Raw genomic sequence first — 18,324 nt, forward strand, 5'->3', positions numbered from 1 at the left:
TAGAGATACAGCGAGATAGAGAGAGAGAGATGTGTGATGTCTCCCCATTTAAAATTTATTTCTCTTGATCTAAATACCCAGTGGAACCAAAAAATGTAAGAGCGAGAGCTTTGTAAAATCTAAACTATTGTTTAATAGCTTGAAAACGAATCGAACATATTAATCTTTGATGAATCGAGGCAATTGTATTATAACTATCATCAATGGGTTTAAGCTGGACATAAAGAATGTTCGATATTTGTTCGAAAACGCTATTTTTTGAGTCATGTTTCGATACTTTTATCCACTGGGTATACATGTTTTATGTATGTATGTGTGTGCCGCTTGTGACGGAGGAGCGCAAAATAATAAAATTGTAACTATAAAAGGATTCAAATTAGGTTTTAATCGCACTTGGGCAAGGATGAATTCAATTATTCAAACACTTTGTTGCATAATTTTAAACGAAACGAAAATCGAAATCGCAGCCGAACACCTCCCCCTGTCTTTAAAAAAACATACAGTTTATATATATTATATATGAGATATACGTAGCTAGCGAATATTTGTACACTATTTGTAATATTTGTGGATCTTGTTTTGAATCAGACAGAGACAGAGAGAGAGAGAGAAAGAAAGAAAGAGAGGGATAGTAAAGGGTCCTGCCCCAGGCGAATCATCGAAAATAGAAGGCTTTTTTTGGTATGTATGGAACACACGTATATATATATGTAAAAAAAAATTATATATATATAAAGCTAAACACTCTCGTTATCTCTTGTGATCAACTCAGTTGTTGTTATGAATGGTAGATATGGCGGGACAATTACGATATAAATGTATGGATGAACAAGTTCAAGTTCAAGGCCAGGCAGAACGAACTTTTTTTAAACAAAAAAATCTAGCAAAGGCAACAAAATAACCGCAACCGGAAACGGAAACGGTTAAAAAAAGCATAAGGAACCATGTATATCTCTCTATTTTTGATGTCCAAATCAAAACTGCTTTCTGCAGAGCAAAATACAAATTAAAAAGTGAAACTGAATGCGAGAATTCAAAAAGAGCATCTCTTTTTTTTGTCCGGGTCAAAGGAAGGTGGGAAAAAACAATAAAACAAACAAACAAAAATAATAAATAATTTAAAAAGAAAACCAACAAAAGTTGCATTCAACAAAGTAAATAAAATATTTTTATTGTCATTGCATAATTCTTAAGCTAGTAATTTTAATATCTAAATCGTAAGCGCGGAAAACAAAGTAAACGGAAACAAGTATAAGCCACACAGCCCGAAGAAAGAAAATTCTGAAAACGAAAATGCAAAAGCGAAAAAGCAAACAAAAAAAAAAGAAGATATAAAAATAAAAAAAAAAATCAGTAGAAATTACAATATTGTTATAAATATTTGTCTCAATGAGAAAACAAACAAAGAAGAAAACAAAATCAACAACAAAGAAAATATACACAAAAAAATAAAAACAAAAAATAAATAAAAAAAAAATCAATAAAAATATTTGAAAAATAACGCTGCAGTTTTTTATTCAATACAAATTTTGACTTTATCTAAAAATATCACAGTTGAAAAAATAAATGTTTTGAATTTGATATTTGGATATTATTATTACGACCTGTTTTGAATTAACAAATATTCCGCTGCATTTTAGTTTATATATAAATCTTTACATAGATTTATAGAAATAGATGGATAGATAAATCTATATAGGTAAATTCCAATAGATTTTTAGGAGGTCTAGTCGGTTTGGTTCCAATATGGAATACTAAAACTTAAAATTCTCGTAAAAACACTCAAAAACGATATAAATATTTCAATATTTCGATATATTTCACATTTTATATCCACTTTTGAGCCCCGCTTACAATAATTTAGCGATAATTATATTAAAATAGAGGACGCGAATCCGTTTCACAGAATCGTTTAATGTTTAAGTACTTACTACAAGATACGAGATACAAAAGTACAAATAGTTGCCACTTAAATTAGGATGACGAACACCGATACAAATACGTATAGATCAGTCGGAGATACATATAGATAGATCCGGTTTATCTTCCGGTTCTTACGAGATAAATAGGTAGAGCACAATGGTGCCCACGCCAATGTAGTGACTTAGGTATCCGGCCTTCTTCCAGTGCCACAGAAAGCCCTCCTCCTCCACTGTGCCGGCGGCTCCCGTTTCGAGGCTATCGCCCAGCAGCACCACACCCAGGTAGGCCAGATGGAAGATGGCCAGCGCCGTGAAGCCCAGATTGGCCAAACGAACCAGCCAGCCTCTGACAGAGATCCAGGTTCGCTGTTTGCTCACACAGTTGCTGTAGCGACATCGCTCCGCGCCCGGACACAGATTTGCAGAGAGGCAGGCGTCCAACATGCTGGAGAGTTGTCTTCGTAACAGTGACTCGCCAGCGGCAAAGACAGCCAACGAGATGAGAACTACGTAGATACGGAGATCCATTCCGTGCAGAAGGCTAGACACTAGATATGTGCAGAAGACGGCCAGGAGTGTCTGCGTCCGGGAGTGCCTGCCCGTCGTCTTGCAGGGCGTGTAGATGTAACGCTTCAGCCACTCGTGCATGGGTATGTTCCAGCTCCGCACCAGCGAGCTGATTGAGCGCGGCCATTCGATACGCCAGGGTTGTGCGACCAAGGGTCCCAGGAGTTCAGACTCCCGAGCGCCACCGCCACCATCCAGCCGCTGATCGGTGACCACCAGCAGCGCCTGCGCTATAAATCCCACGAAGTAGTGACTGCTCCGCACACTCAGCGCATCCGTGTACATGGCCAGGAAGTGCCAGCCGCCGGCTAGGTCACTCAGCAACGGTGCCAGACAATTGGACACGGTCACGGTCAGCAGGCAGAGCACGGCGTTGGCCACTGTTCGACGCAGGGTGAGCAGCCAGCTGCTGCGGGGCACCAGACAGTTGCTGTAGCTGCCGAAGCTCACCCAGGGTCCCAGGGCGCAGGTGGCGGGACTGTAAATATAGCCCAGATAGGCCAGCGGATTGGGTATGCCCGCCAGCTGGCCGCCGCACAGATCGAAGCCCAGCGAGATGAGCTTCATGTTGACCACCATCTGGATGCCGCGCAGCTGGGGCCAGTCGCTGCGCTTCCGCCAAATCAGCAACTCGTACAGGAACTGGCTGCCAATGGTGAGCAGGGCCAGGAGCTGGGCTCCGCGCCGTCCCAGGCGCAGTAGCTGGAGCAGCAGATAGCCTAAGGCGGCCAACAGCAATAGCAGCCAGAGGCGAAAGCCCACGGTGAAGTGCAGCAGAGTTAGACCGCACCCGAGGTGGATCAAATGCAGGGGCGCCATCCGTAGGGAGGACTGGGAGAGGCGACCTCGCCGTGCGTAAAGGAGACAAAGGAGGCGGCACACCAGACAGAGCAGCAGCATGGGTGCCACATACTGAAGGACCTGCAGCAGCGAGGGCTCAATGCAACTCTGCAGGATCTGGGGGAGCCTGTCGATCAGGCCGCCGTCATGGTACGCCGCCTCTCCCTCCTCTCCTCCACCGAGATAATAGTCCTCCTCATCCTCCCCATCCTCATCCTGCGGCTTGCCGTAACTGTAGTCCAGACCGCCGGCGGCAGCCAGCTCATCCTCGTCCACGTCAATGTAATCGGACTCCTCGTCGTAGTACTGGTAGTCCATCGGCGTTTTGGAGGGAGAAAGGCAGTTCCGTTCCAAGCCAGAAGGGATTTGGGATATGGGATGCTGGGACCCGGCGAATCGCCGATTAGTTCAGTGTGACCGTATGCAGAGCGCCAATAAATCTTTAAGATGATCATCTGGAGTGGATGTACATAGGTTATTTTTTTACTTTTCTTTTATTTATTTATTTTTCTAAAAGCTTTTAAATAATAATTTTAATAATTCATTCAGTCATTTCCGATCCTATAAAATATATATATTTTTTATCAGCAACATAAGCCGATTGATTCTCAGTTCCCTGTCATATAGCTTTAAATGAAACTTAGCAAGTAGTCATCTTTTTATTTATATATGTACATATATTAGTATATAACTTAGAAAAAGCCGGATCAGGGACTATATATCATATATATATTAAATGTAGAGTAAAATGAATTTACTATTGTTTTTTACTGAGTTTGAAAGTATTTGACATTTGGATATATTAAAAATAGCATATGAAAAATCGTGTTTTCTCTGATTTTTTAATATCTCGACTAATCAAACGCGTGCAGCAATACCAGTAACGTCAAACAAAGGACATTCATTGTCGTAATTGTAAGGCTTATAACTTCGATTTCAGAACGCGTCCACATATACACGGTATATAGGATAACTAGGGGAAGATTAACGAATATATAGTACAAATTTCAATTGTTTTTAACTGTCAGATTTCGAGAAAATCGAATATCAGTGGGTGGTGTATTTGGGCTGATAGCTAAGGCGCGTACTATGAAAATGGAACCAGATGGGAACCTGCAGAGAACCACTCGCTGAACCAGACCATGGAACCATGAACCACGGAACCCACACCCTTTCGATGAATAGCCCGCCAGAAAATATTCCTATTGACCATTTACGCAATTATATAAAATATGCATGCCCCATGAATGAAATTGAAATTCCAAGAATTTTGGTAGATGTTTCATCAAAATCCGTTCAGCCGTTCAAGAGAAAACATCACTTTTGCATTTATTTCCATTAATGTTCCTTCGGAGAATGAATATATCTGGCAGCACTGTCGGCCTAAAATTAAGTCAATTTGATTTAAGCTTTATAAAAAAAACTTATGCAAAATGAAGATCGTACCATTAACGGGATCCCAATTCTGAATACTTTCATCCACGTTTCGTCAAAATCCGTTCAGTCGTTCATAAGAAATCCCGACTTTTTCATTTATTTCCATTTATGTGCCAGTGAAGAATAAATATATCCGGCAGCCCTGCCTGTCTAAAAATAAGAAAATTTGATTTAAGCTTTATGCTTGAACCTATGCAAAAGGAAGACAGTCCCATAGACGGCATTGCAGTTTTGAACATTTTGATATATGTTTCATCAAAATCCGTTCAGTCGTTTATGAGAAATCCCGAATTTTTATTTATTACAGTTGGGTACCAGGGGTGCATAACCATGCCTCCTTTGTACATAAATTAGTAATTCAAATGTTAATTTCTCCAAAACGACTGAACGGATTTCAATGAAACACCTACCAAATTTCTTAGAAAAATTATATCATTTATTGGGCAGACTATTAAATGTTATTACAAAAATTTGCTTTTCAAATCAAATGCGTCAATGCCCTTGCTTTGTAATATGATTTCAGGTGAAAAATTTGCAACGCAGTAAATACATTTTTTCCGACCCTATAAAGTGTATATATTCTTGATCAGCATCAACAGCCGAGTCTATCTAGCCATGTCCAGCTGTCTGTTTGTTCAATTATAAGCAAACTAGACCCTCATATTTAAAGTTATCTAAATAGAATTTTGCAGTTAGCCTTTTATACACTCTCACTGGTGTATAATGAATTAAAATGTTCAGAACTACAGTGACGTTTATTCCATTTGCATACATACATATGTACATCCTACCTTTAAGATTAAATCACATTCTTTTATTTAATATTCTTCGTCAAACATACACACATACATACATACATTTAAGGCAATAAATGAAAATTCAGGATTTCTAATAAACGACTGTACGGATTTTGATGAAACATGTATCAAAATGTTCAGAACTGCGGTGCCTACTATAATACAATCTTCCTTTTGCATAAGTTTAACCATAAAGTTGAAATCAAGTTTTCTTCTTTTTAAGCAGGCAGTGCTGCCAGATATATTCATTCTCCGAAGGAACATTAATGGAAATAAATGCAAAAGTGATGTTTTCTCTGGAACGGCTAAACGGATTTTGATGAAACATCTACCAAAATGCTTGGAATTTCAATTCCATTCATGGGGCATGCATATTTTATACAATTGTGTAGATGGTCAATAGGAATATTTTCTGGCGGGCTGTTCATCGATAGGGTGTGGGTTCCATGGTTCATGGTTCCATGGTCTGGTTCAGCGAGTGGTTCTCTGCAGGTTCCCATCTGGTTCCATTTTCATAATTCGCGCCTTAGCTATCAAAATACAAACCAAATACACCACCCACGTTATTCAATTTTCTCGAAATCTGACGTTTAGAAACAATTGAAATTTTCGACAAATATTATAAAATTAATACCGTGTGTGCGCGCGTTCGTAAATCGAAGTTCGTAAATCGAAGTTCGTAAATCGAAGTTTAAATTTTGGATGGCCTATATTGTATGGAGCCGACCCTGACGTTAGATCACTGTTTTGCGATTTGCTTACTAACATGCTTATTTTTAATATATCCAAATGTCAATTACTTTCAAACCCAGTAAAAACAATAGTAAATTTATTTTTTAGAATTTCAATATTTTTTAATTCGAATAAGTGCCTTAATTATGAAATAAATTAAAAATTAAAAATCTCCTCCATGTTCATTTTCCCACCGCTTCATTTTGACGCTAACTCATCGACGCTAATTTGACGGACATGCTTCGCTCACTGTATTTTTTTCAATGCAGGCTACGGTCACACTACGCTTTTGGTAAATAAAATCTTCAGAAACTTAAGAAAACAATCAACTATTTGGAATGACACGCCACGCCCGTAACTGCACGGCAGGAGCCGTATACACATACAACGAGAAGAAGCGGGATGCTGCAGAGTCCGGCTACGGGACGAACGCCCAGCGGCTGGGCAAGGATTCCGTAAAGTCCTTCGACTGCTGCTCCCTCACGCTGCAGCCATGCCGAAGGCCTGTGGTGACCAAGGACGGCTACCTGTTCGACAAGGAGGCCATTCTGCAGTACATTGTCACCAAGAAGAACGAATACAGCCGCCGGCTAAAGGAGTACGAGCGGCTGCGTCGCGCCGAGGAGGATCAGCTGAACCAGGAGGCCAACACACAGCAGCAGGCGCGCATGGATCGTTTTGTGAACGCCGAGAAGCCAGCGATGACACCCGCTCATACAGCAGCTAAAAACAGCGAGAAGCCGTCCACGTCTGCCTCTGCCGCCGCTGCGGCAGCATCCGGCTCCTCCTCCAGTTCCACTTCCATCTCCAACATGACCAACGGGCATGAAAAGAAGCTGCCCAGCTTCTGGCTGCCTTCGGAATGTCCCAATGCTGGTTTGGCCAAAGCCAAAAAGCCGGATCCTGCTATCTACTGTCCCGTATCGCAGCAGCCGCTAAGAGTCAAGGATCTGATCGATGTAAAGTTCACGCTGCTCAAGGATGGCGATGCCAAGCGCTCGCTGATTGCCAAGGAGGCGCGCTACATGTGCCCCATAACTCACGATGTGCTTAGCAATGCCGTGCCCTGTGCCGTGCTGCGTCCCACGTGAGTTCTCAGCAGGATTGACCCCTCTCTGGAAATGTTTATTATTTCATTGTATGTTTTAGCGGCGATGTGGTGACCATGGAGTGCGTAGAGCGACTGATTAGGAAGGACATGATCCATCCTCTGACCGATCGCAAACTCAAGGACAAGGATATCATTCCCCTGCAGCGAGTGAGTGCCAAATAAATGGGTTAAGATGAAACAATTGTCTCAATTTTCATGTTTCTTCCAGGGCGGCACTGGCTATGCAACCACCAATGACAATCTGCAGGCCAAGGAGAAGAGGCCCATGCTTCAGGTCTAAAACATATATAAACATATAGACATCCAGAAAATACTTGTTAAGATGAAAGTTATGTTTGTAACCCTAAGCGGAAATGTAACATCTTAGGTTTCTTTCAACTTTTTCATTTTTTTAGAGCTTTACATGCATTTTTATCCTCCGAGATATTCAAATCAAGTTCTATAGTTCGTTTTAAGTTACATTTGTGTTAAACCGTCTTTGCTAAACCCGTATATATTCCTATTTTATAAGTCTAATTTCTTTTTTATTCGAATGAATAACAAAACCACAATCAGTAAGCAAATTAAACAGAATTAATTTGAACTTAAGCGATTTTTAAAGTAGAATAAATAATTCCAAGCACATTAATATTGGATTTTACTATGTTATAGTGAATTTCAAGACTTTAACAACTACAATTTTCCCCATTTTAATAAACAAAACTCGATAACTTGGGTTAAGGTATAATATATATTCATTTTGCATAAGTGTGTGTGTAACGTGTAATGTAAATTGAAGAATTGCGGCTGGCGGAATGCGGGCGGGTGGCCGAAATACGTCGTCTAGATACGTCGCTCTTGGCGGTGGCTGGTCGTCCACGTCCAGTTCCACGTCCACTAGGCCGCCTGCACCGACTGCTTCTGCGAGGAGCTGATTTTGTCGCCCAAACTCAGGGCCATGCCCTGTTCAAAGACGAAACAGTGAGTAAAAAAAAAAAACAATTGAAAGAAGCTATCCGTATATATTCTCACCTGGCTTTTGGCGCGAATGCGTATGTGTCCTGTCACCTTGGAATCGGGATCATCCACGGGTTTTTCGATACTCAGATTGGCCAAGGCATTTTCTCCGAAAATGGACCTAAAAGAGTTCCAAAAAATAGTAAGCAGAGCTTCGCCAAGCAACCAGAGATGGGGAGAGACTTACTTGGCATACATATTGGCGGCCATGAAGCCACATTGCCCGGATAGCGCCTTTTCCGGCGTCAGGCACTTCATGTTGGTGCTCTTCAGCAGATGCCTGAGATACTCGTGCAGATCGGTGAAGCTGGTATTGACCGTCACCTTGTTCTCCCACTCAAAGTCCTGCCACATCTGCCGGAACTCGGTGTCCGTGCAGCTGGCCGGAATGATGTAGTCCATGATGTCGATATGAATGGTATTGAGCACCACCACGTTGGTATTCAGGGCGGTGTCGTAAACTGTAGAATATCAATTAGAAAACGAACCATTTATGCTTCTTGTAGATGATTACACTCACCAATATTGCCAAAGATGATGCCATTCTCCGTGGAGGAGACCTTCACGTTGGCCTTGATGTTGCAGAAGTCATGCGGAGCGAGAACCACAGGATGCGGTCGTTCCACCAGCTTCAGGTCGCCCAGCGTGGCCAGCTCCAGGGTGCAATTCTGCAACGTGTCATCTGCAAGATAAAAAGAAGTTTTAAACCAGACTCTTTCACACAAATCGAGATCTCTACTCACTGGTCTGGTTAACAATGAGCACATCCAGCACGATGTCGTATTGGTTAACATTGACATAGGCCTCGGCGTAGACGGGATCCGAGAAGCCCGTCAGCTGTGTGACCTTGTTGAGCTTGCTGTTCGGCGAGGCCACGTCGCTCAGCTGCTGGGCGGTCTTGTTACCGGCCAGCGCCTGATTGAGACTGGATTCGAACACATTCTCGCCCAGCTGGTTGTCGCGTCCATTGGAAAGCTGGGCAAAGAGAACCGGATCGTCCGGCTGTACCTTGGCGGTGGCCCGTTGCTTCTCCTTCAACACTCGCTGATCCTCATCGGCCTGTGCGTCCAGCATTTTACCCAAAGCCTCGCGGCAATATTGCGTGAACACGGACACCGCCTCCGGCGTGCGTTCGCTTAGAGCACGCAGGCAGACAAAGATGCGATCGGTGTCATCGTTGGTAATCGGCTTGCTGGGGAATCCAGACTTGCCCAGATGCAGAATAGAGCTCATGATCAGCATCACTTGCGTGGTCAGGCGGTTCTGGGCCCGGGCCTCTGGCTCTAGATCCCCATAGCGCAGAGCGAGTTTGGTCAGAGTGGCGGATAAAGCAGCGCCGATGAAGAAGTCCCCATCCATCAGATATTGACGCAGCGGCGGACGCTTCTCGGCCTTGGCCACACTGCGGACAGAAGGAAATAAAATTAATCAGGTTTATTCCAAGAATAATAGTGTAAATGATATGGGAATGTGGAGAGCCAACCCAAGGATGACTCATCAGGTTGACAAGGCCAAATGGCCATTTAGCTTATAGATCAACTTACGGGGCCAGACTGTAGGCGCTTTGGGTGGCATAGGTTCCATCGGAGGTGACCTTGTTGCTGGCATTTCCCGATCCCTGTGTGGCCGAACCATCACCAGCTGAGTTGGCATTGCCCTGCTGCTGCTCCTCGTTGCTCTGTTCGCCGGTTAGGCGACGCTGCTCTGCCTCCACCATGGGCACATCGCCCAGCGTCTGCTGAATGGCGGCAATCACCTCGAGTATCTGCGGTCCCTCAACGTACTCGCCCAATATCCAAACAGCGGCACGATGAATTTTCGACGACTTGATCTGGGGGAAGGCCTCAATCAGATTCTCGATGATGAGGGCGCGCAGGGCGGGGAACTTCTGGATGGCCTCGCGGATAAAGATCAACACATCGGCGGCGGCCAGCTCATTGGTGTCCGAGAGGAACTCCACCAGCACGGGTATAACAGTGGCCGCCACATCGGGGAACTTGATCGAGCAGGTGTGCAGCGTGCGGACAAGCAGCTGTCGATACTTTCCGGTGTCCTCGTGCTCCACATTGTGCGTCTTGGCCACCTCCTTCTTCAGTACCAATACCATTTCGCCAATGTTCCGGGAGTAGACCAGGTCCAGGGCCAAGGCGAGGGTCTTGCGACGGACCTCAATGTCTGGAGCGGCCAGCACTCTGAGGACGTCCATTACCAGGTCCTGCATGACCTTCTCCATGCCCTCGTGCTCCTTCATTGCCACCAGGCGATCCAAGACAATCAGCTTTACATTATTGTCGCTCTCCTTGACCACCAGCTCGATGTAGCAGCTGGCCGCCGCCTTTATGGCAGTAGGAGCCAGCGATAGCGTGATCAGTGTGCCGGCGGACTCATAGCGCACCGCATTCGAGCTGGAGTTCAACAGGTTGTAGATGCAGCGGATGAAGCGCGAACGCTCGGCCGGATTGGCGTGGCACACCTTGTAGATGAGCTCCACGATCACCAGCTGCAGGATGTCGCCGAAGCTGTGCACTTGGTCGATGCACGAGGCCAGGTAGTTGAGCGCCCGCTCCTGGTCGGCGTGCAGCAGCATGAGGAAGGCGTTGCGCTTGCAGCTCATGTCCTGCTGGGTGTCCAGGAAGCTGGCGATCAGCTCCGGCCCATCGGGAACCAGCCAGTCGAAGTTCTTGTAGATGGTAAAGATGGCCAGGACGGCGTTGCGCCGCACATACGAGTGGCGGTGGTCCAAGCAGGCACGGATGGCCGGCATCAGTGGCTCTAGGAGCTCCGGCTCCTTGAGTTTGCACAGGAAGCGCAGCGTGGAACCGCGCAGGAACTCATTGGGATGCTGCAGATCCTTGCGGTAGGCATCGCACACCAGGATCATCTCCTGCAGCAGCTTCCCGTCCGCCGAGGTCTTCGGCACAACCTCCCAGAAGATCAGCAGCAGCTTCTTCACCGTATGATTCTGCACGGGCAGCACGAACCGGATAATGGTCATGATCAGGCCCGGGTAGCGTTCCCCGTTCAGCAGCAGCTTGATCACCTTCTTCAGCGTCTCGATCTTTACGTTCGTGTCGCCCTTTTCCAGCTCCTGCTTCAGCTGCATCTCGTTCGGCACCTCCATGTCCGGCGAGTTGATAATCGTGTAGCACGGCACTTGCGACGTCATTGTGGCGGTTTCTGGCTGTCCAAGGCTGGTGGCACAATAGCGGGTTCAGTGGGGCCGCAGAATTGGTGCGTTTCGTGGCCGGATTTCCTTAATTTTCGTAATATTTCTCAATTTACACGGAGTGTTTCCGACGTGTCACTTGAAATAGTGGTGGTACAACGTCGATTGTTCTATCGATAACAGCGAGAGCTCCACTTTGGGCGGCAATATCGATTGATTTTTAAACTGCGATGTGGCGATAGCAAAGAACAATGGCCCGTTTTCATTTGGTCTGGATTTTTTAGAAAAATGCTGATTTCTTTCCAGTGTAGAAGTAATCTGTCGTGACTCACGAGTTTTGTTAAGTAGTCTCTTTAATTTATGTCTAAAAAATGCTATTTCGACTTGTTCAAAACTTTTAGTTTGCTTATTTTACTTAATCAATTAAAACTTTTTCCTTAAATGTTATAGTTTAATATGTATACATATTTTTTAAAGATCAACGATATCGAATATTAAAAATATATATATTTTTACACATGTGCTGACCAGTGATTTCTTTAAGTGGTATTTTCTAGTTATTTTTCAGGATTTCTTTTTTAACATATTTATATTAAATAACTAATGAAGTACACTAGGAAAATTATATGTGAAAATAATTTCAACTTTCTTAGTTACAAATTAAATACACTTAAAGAAACGTTACTGATCCAAATATCAAAATGTAAAAAAACATTTTACAAAAATCGCTTTAGCTTGATTTTGTTTTAATAAAATAAAATAAGAAAATAGCGAGTTTGTATTATTTTAGAATTTCTGTTTTAATGTTATGAAAATAAAACTACTATATCATAAAGCTGCCATAAAAACGATCGTTAAATGAAGAGGAAATAAATATTGCATATACATATGTATAGATAAATGTAAAGTAAGTACGTATTACTTAGTTGTTTTTAACTTAAATATATATAATTTATATTATATTCATTTTACGAGACCCTTCTATGTCTTTTTGTTTAAAGCAATATTTATACTCCTACAATTTTACTTAAAGGCTTGCAATGCAGTCATTTTTGTGCCTATAAATCATATTCTTCTTATATTCTTCTTATAACCCCAAATCAAATTGTCAATAATTTAATATAAATGTGTAATTTTTAAAATTTTATATTCAATATGCAAAACAGAATTTGAATTGAATTTAAATTAATTAATAAAAAGTATAATACTGTAAAATTTTCCAACGAGAACTATACTAAATTATATAAGTAGTATATAAGATTAAAATACATTAACAGGAATTACATTTTTTAAATTTAAAAAAATAAAATAAAAATTATATTTTAAATAAAAACTAACACAGTTAAACTCTCAGATATAAAATTAACTCATTTATGCGATAGCTATGATGATGGGTCCTCTGTTCCTATTACAAACTGTAAAGAGTATACAAACTTCGGGTACCCTATATTAACTTAATTTATTGTTTTTGTATGTTTTGTTGTATTTAATAAAACCTACGTGATCTTTGCCAATAATGGTAGTTCACACGTAGGTTCCACAAGATCTAAACATACCCCATAAATTTTAAGGCGATCGGACGTTGAGAAATGGAATGTCATGGAATGAAATTCAACATGGGGAAAAATGGGGTTTCGAGGAAAAGGCAAAAGAAATATATCATAAGGGAAATAATAAAGGTGGATATGGAGGAGAAGGAGAATCAAGCAAAGCTCTACTTTTACTCACATTAATTGCTTTAAAATCTAAAGTTATTTTAAATCCATTTATTTTACTATATTTACGAATAAAACAAAATGAAAAGCAATTCAATTGAATGCTACTTATAAATCTTCTCTCTAATTAAAACTTCATAATTTTGTTGCAACTTAAAAGTGAATATCTTAACAACTTAGGCACGTTCTAATTAAATTTAATTTTAATAAATCATAAAACTAAACTGACTTGAATTAATTCAAATATGTCTCGGACTGTGACCAGCATATACGTAATAATTACGCTGACTTTATAATTTAAATTATTACATATTTTTTAAGTCATTCAATAAGCAACAATATTTGTTGTGGTTACCTGGTGCTGCAGATAACCTCCCATCATCTGCTGCGGTCCAGGGAACATTGATAAGGGATCCAAATTGGCGAGGAAAATCCCAGAACCCATTGCTAATCCAGGGGAGATCCCGTCCAACTTTTGACCTTGCAGAGTGTGGCGTTGTGTTGCATACAGAATAATTCCAGTGACTGCTAGTGTATGCGGCATAATAAACGATCTAATTCGCTTCAGAGGCTCTTGCCCAGCAAAAAAAAAAAAAAGATCCCCCCAACCGCACCCACGCTGCTCCTCGCCACATCACCCTATTTGTGGCCCATTCGTTATTCAACCACGCCCCCTGCATTTTAAGCAGATCGCCGCCAATTTCACTTGGTGTGTCTCCCCCCACCCCCACCCCCGCACTGCACTCCACTGCTCGAAATTGCGGGTGACTTGCCTAGAGGTGATCCCATCAAAATTAAATCCCGGCCGTTGAACAGGTTCTGTGCCTGAGTAAACTGAGTGCTCGATAGCGAAGCGAAAAATCTCATAAATATATAAAATAGAGGGAAATTTCACAACGACTATGGTATACTCTAACAAAATAATTGGGAATATAATTTAAAATATGATAACTATAATAATATCGGGCTTATTATCATTTCAAACTTGAATTTATCGGAATTTCAAATGCCAATCTATATCGATTTAAATTTAAAAATATCAATCTTATCGAAAAATAGTCGAGAAGCGATCTTTAATTTATTATCCGGCGTAAAGGTGCAATATATCTAACAGAATTATCGAAAATTTAATATCGAAACATATTCAATAATCGTTTTTAAAATTATTTGTCTCTTTTTTGGGTGATAAATCAAATAGGATATCGATTTTTAAAGCGTTAAATCCAACAGAATATAGATATATTGGAACGTTACATCTTAATGTAATTGGAAAAAAATTTCTTATATATATTTTAATTTATTTATTATATTGTTTTATTATATTGATTTTATCGATATAGTCTTCAGCAGTCTCTAATATATTCAAATCAATTTTACATTAAAATTTTTAAATAAATATAATATCTATGTCAGAGAAACTGTTTACTGCAACTCTTACCAAACTTTTCTGTATTCCCAAAAATTATCACGACTTTAAGATGTTTATATATCTAATTTTTAGGGCAAATCTCTTTACTGTTTCATTAGCACTCATTTTGTAGGGTATAAAATGACACTCTTTTATACACAACTCTAAGAAAAGTATATTAAATTTAAAGATATCAAACTAAGTCTGCGAAAGTGAATAATGAGTTTTGCGATTTTGTCCCCTTAAAAGGGCTCCAGACCAACATTCCTGGAAAACGTAAGTACAACAAACAAACAGCTTGGTTTATCAGTTATTTAATTCAATACGATTGCCATATACATATAGTACCAAGCAGTAAGTCCCCGAGATCAGGCAAACAAGTCTACTATATAGACATCAATCGATTAGGAGATCAAGTGCCAAGACAATTAACTGAAGACAGGGGCGTCAGTTTTCTATATATTACTTGAACCTCTTAATGGATTATTATGTCCCAATAAAGTGTAGAAATCATTAAAGTGAAGTATATACAAAGATATATATGATATAACCTAGGCTTTGCGCCATGTTCTGAATTTGATTGATCACTTTTTGTCTCTTAAACTTAAGGTAGATCATGGATAATAAATATAAAACACAGCGATTTGTAATAGCTCATAGACCCTAGGTCTAGTCACGTTCCCAAAGGAACCTAGGGGGAAAAAAACCGGTCCCATTGGAGTGTCTTTCTTTCTTTTTTTTTTGTATTTATTATTATTATTATTTCAGTACATAGAATGGCAGAGAACAAAGCGAGCAAAAAAATAGCAACAGAGAGACTATAAAAGCTGCCGGCCGGCTTAACCTTCTCCACAGTCGAGCTTCAACTGTTCCTGAGATGACGCCGCCCCCAAGAGAGATTCACAACTGGGTGCTGCCCTTGGCGGCCACCGCCTTACTCCTCCTAACCGGAGTGGCCCGGGCTGAGGAACCCATCTGTAGGTGGTCCCCAAACCCAGTCAGAGTGACCCCTAGCTAACTTCCAGTGATCTCTGCTTTCAGATCGCCTTTGTGTACCCCAAATTTACCTGACCGAGTGCCAGCAGCTCCTGGCCGATCCCTCGGAGGCGGGAATCCGAATGGAATGTGTTGCCGGTAGGGATCGAGTGGATTGTCTGGAATTAATCGAGCAACGCAAGGCCGATGTGCTGGCCACGGAGCCGGAGGACATGTACATTGCTTACCATCGTAAGAACGAGGACTACCGCGTGGTCTCCGAGATTCGTACGCAGCAGGACAAGGATGGTGAGTTGGGGGAAGTACTTGAAGTTCCTGGAAATCTAAATTAAACAAAATACCTCCCCCCCCTAGCTGCCTTCCGTTACGAGGGCATTATCCTGGTGAAGAAGACCTCACCGATTCGCACCTTGGAGCAGCTGCGCGGGGCCAAATCCTGTCACACCGGTTTCGGACGCAATGTGGGCTATAAGATTCCCATCACCAAGCTAAAGAACTCGCATGTCCTGAAGGTCTCCGCCGATCCACAGATCTCGGCCACGGAACGTGAGCTAAAGTCTTTGTCCGAGTTCTTCACCCAATCCTGCCTGGTGGGCACCTACTCGACGCATCCGGAAACCGATCGTCTTCTCAAAAAGAAGTACTCGAATCTGTGCGCTCTGTGCGAGAAGCCGGAGCAGTGCAACTATCCGGATAAATTCAGTGGCTACGATGGCGCCATTCGATGCCTGGACAAGGGACAGGGCGAGGTGGCCTTCTCCAAGGTGCAGTATATCAAGAAGTATTTCGGTCTGCCCGGCGCTGGTCCAGATGCACCCAAGGCGGAGGGCAATCCGGATGACTTTGAGTATCTGTGCGAGGATGGCACAAGGAGGCCCATCACTGGACCGGCCTGCTCCTGGGCCCAGCGACCCTGGAGCGGTTATATCTCCAACGAGAAGGCCGTTCACAACACGGAGCAGCTGCATCAGCTGCAGTCGCGTCTAGAGCGATTCTTTGCCAATGGTCTGCAGGCGCAGAACAAGGATGCCGCCGCCCATTTGCTCATCCAACCGAATGCCGTTTATTATAGCAAGGAGGCGGCCATTGATCCCAAGGTCTATCTGGAGCGGGCTGGCTACAAGGATGTGATCGAGCGTGATGGCAGTGCCATCCGGAAGATCAAGTTGTGTGCCCAGGGCGATGATGAGTATGCCAAGTGTCAGGGTCTGCATCAGGCCGCCTATGCCCGCGATGCTCGTCCTGAATTGGAATGTGTCCAGTCCACCGATTGCCTGGAGTCCATAGCCAAGAAGGAGGTGGATTTGGTCATTCTGCCGGCAACGGGTTATGCTGAGGCACGTCGCAATAAGCTCCAGCCGCTGGTCTACGAACAGAGGGCCCAGGACGATGTCCTGGTGGCAGTGGCAGCCCCAAGTGTGGGACGTGAGGCTCTGCAAAAGGCCAATATGTAAGTGAGAGAAGTCCTTGCTTTGCCTTAATCTCTCTGGAGATCTCTCAAGGAACGAAACCAGATCATAATCCTTAATGGTATCCTTTATTTCCATAGCAAATTCGATGAGGGATCTGAGCGCGCCCGCCTGGCAGCCGCCTTCTTGAACAAGCGACGTGGCCTGGACGCCTGCCGTGTTACCTCCTCAGCCGACGCACCTGTCCAGATTGTGCCCGCCACCGAGCTGGAGAAGCACAAGGATGAGCAGCTGGTGTGCCCCAGCTTGGAGCGACGACCAGTCACCGATTTCCAGACCTGCAACGTGGACGTGGAGCTGCCGCGCGCCATCTTCATTAGAACCGATACCACGTCCGTGGAGCAGGACACCGTGAAGCATTTGTTCTCACTGATCTCGGACAAGTTTGGTGCCCACGGCAAGTTGGTGGATGTCTTTGACTTGTTCGGAGAATTCCAGAAGGGCAAGCATAACGTTTACTTCGATGTGAGTTTCAAACTTATCTCTTTAGAATCTTTAAGGTTTATTAAATGTTTTTGTTTCTCTTCTCTAGGACAAGGCTGTTGCCCTGGCCACAGAGATCAAGAGTGAAATTCAAGATGAGCAGATCTATGGAGAGCTCCAGTGCGATGGCAACAAGATTGCCAAGCAGTAAGGAACTCCTTTCGATATCAATAAACTTTAAGATGAATATTTCAAGCAAGCTTTTGTCTTAAGTGCTTATTTTAGGGGAGAATTTAGATAGTTTCATTTCCATAAGGACAATTCTCTGATTCGCTACTAAGAGAGAGAAAAAGGGAGAGAGAGAGACAGAGCGAAAGAGAGTGTGGTAGAGAGAGAGATAGAGTGGTAGAGAAAGATGGAGAGTGATAGAGAAAGAGAAAGTTATAGAGAGAATGATAGAGAAAAACAGAGTGACAGAGAAGTGATCTCTCTCCTAAGATCGTTAGGGTTTAATCTAAATCTCTTCGCATGTGACTACTCTCTCCCTCTTTTGCACTTCCAACACTTCATAGCGAACGAGAAAGCTCTCATTAGTTGCTCTGTGAGAGACCTTATATCATATCCCGAATATCATGAAGTACAATCACAAGAGAAACAAAAAACTGAAAACCTACAAGAGATATTTCGGAGACAAGTTTCATAACATTCGGTTCTCAAAGAGATTTCTCCTCATCTAAAGGTTGAG

At 42.8% G+C, this 18,324-nt stretch overlaps 4 protein-coding genes across 4 annotated transcripts; 2 read left to right on the forward strand and 2 right to left on the reverse strand.

Moving 5' to 3' along the window:
- Positions 1-1,794: 1,794 nt before the first annotated feature.
- Positions 1,795-3,777, reverse strand: por (Protein-serine O-palmitoleoyltransferase por). Its single transcript, XM_020942110.2, has one exon. The coding sequence runs from the start codon at positions 3,645-3,647 to the stop codon at positions 2,055-2,057; it is 1,593 nt and encodes a 530-aa protein (XP_020797769.2). The 5' UTR covers positions 3,648-3,777; the 3' UTR covers positions 1,795-2,054.
- Positions 3,778-6,486: 2,709 nt separating this feature from the next.
- Positions 6,487-8,153, forward strand: LOC110175992 (nitric oxide synthase-interacting protein homolog). The gene is made up of 3 exons (XM_020942186.2): positions 6,487-7,382; positions 7,445-7,553; positions 7,615-8,153. Exons 1-3 carry the CDS (start codon positions 6,634-6,636, stop codon positions 7,684-7,686), a joined length of 930 nt encoding a protein of 309 aa, XP_020797845.1. The 5' UTR covers positions 6,487-6,633; the 3' UTR covers positions 7,687-8,153.
- On the reverse strand, positions 8,118-11,910 carry betaCOP (coatomer subunit beta). Its single transcript, XM_020942185.2, has 6 exons — positions 9,947-11,910; positions 9,146-9,804; positions 8,923-9,084; positions 8,590-8,863; positions 8,418-8,523; positions 8,118-8,348 (listed from the first exon to the last, which is right to left on the reverse strand). Exons 1-6 carry the CDS (start codon positions 11,566-11,568, stop codon positions 8,283-8,285), a joined length of 2,889 nt encoding a protein of 962 aa, XP_020797844.1. The 5' UTR covers positions 11,569-11,910; the 3' UTR covers positions 8,118-8,282.
- Positions 11,911-15,547: 3,637 nt separating this feature from the next.
- On the forward strand, positions 15,548-17,834 carry Tsf1 (Transferrin 1). Its single transcript, XM_020942257.2, has 5 exons — positions 15,548-15,668; positions 15,733-15,975; positions 16,042-17,137; positions 17,237-17,621; positions 17,689-17,834. The coding sequence occupies exons 1-5, from the start codon at positions 15,569-15,571 to the stop codon at positions 17,788-17,790; spliced, it is 1,926 nt and encodes a 641-aa protein (XP_020797916.2). The 5' UTR covers positions 15,548-15,568; the 3' UTR covers positions 17,791-17,834.
- Positions 17,835-18,324: the final 490 nt, after the last annotated feature.

Source organism: Drosophila serrata, unplaced genomic scaffold (genome assembly GCF_035046125.1).
Source record: "Drosophila serrata isolate PLE 108 unplaced genomic scaffold, ASM3504612v1 contig_293, whole genome shotgun sequence".
In the NCBI taxonomy this organism is placed as follows: domain Eukaryota; kingdom Metazoa; phylum Arthropoda; class Insecta; order Diptera; family Drosophilidae; genus Drosophila; species Drosophila serrata.

What these genes read in the sequence shown, in the direction of transcription:
- LOC110175992 (XM_020942186.2), top strand. Translation starts at nt 6,634, where the DNA reads ATGACACGCCACGCCCGTAACTGCACGGCAGGAGCCGTATACACATAC. An exon ending in TGTGCCGTGCTGCGTCCCAC is followed by an intron (nt 7,383 to 7,444) that starts GTGAGTTCTCAG and finishes TGTATGTTTTAG; the next exon opens with CGGCGATGTGGTGACCATGG. An exon ending in ATATCATTCCCCTGCAGCGA is followed by an intron (nt 7,554 to 7,614) that starts GTGAGTGCCAAA and finishes TGTTTCTTCCAG; the next exon opens with GGCGGCACTGGCTATGCAAC.
- por (XM_020942110.2), bottom strand. Translation starts at nt 3,647, where the DNA reads ATGGACTACCAGTACTACGACGAGGAGTCCGATTACATTGACGTGGAC.
- Tsf1 (XM_020942257.2), top strand. Translation starts at nt 15,569, where the DNA reads ATGACGCCGCCCCCAAGAGAGATTCACAACTGGGTGCTGCCCTTGGCG. An exon ending in GCTCTGCAAAAGGCCAATAT is followed by an intron (nt 17,138 to 17,236) that starts GTAAGTGAGAGA and finishes TTATTTCCATAG; the next exon opens with CAAATTCGATGAGGGATCTG. An exon ending in AGCATAACGTTTACTTCGAT is followed by an intron (nt 17,622 to 17,688) that starts GTGAGTTTCAAA and finishes TCTCTTCTCTAG; the next exon opens with GACAAGGCTGTTGCCCTGGC.
- betaCOP (XM_020942185.2), bottom strand. Translation starts at nt 11,568, where the DNA reads ATGACGTCGCAAGTGCCGTGCTACACGATTATCAACTCGCCGGACATG. An exon ending in AGCGCCTACAGTCTGGCCCC is followed by an intron (nt 9,805 to 9,946) that starts GTAAGTTGATCT and finishes TTCTGTCCGCAG; the next exon opens with TGTGGCCAAGGCCGAGAAGC. An exon ending in GCTCATTGTTAACCAGACCA is followed by an intron (nt 9,085 to 9,145) that starts GTGAGTAGAGAT and finishes TTTATCTTGCAG; the next exon opens with ATGACACGTTGCAGAATTGC.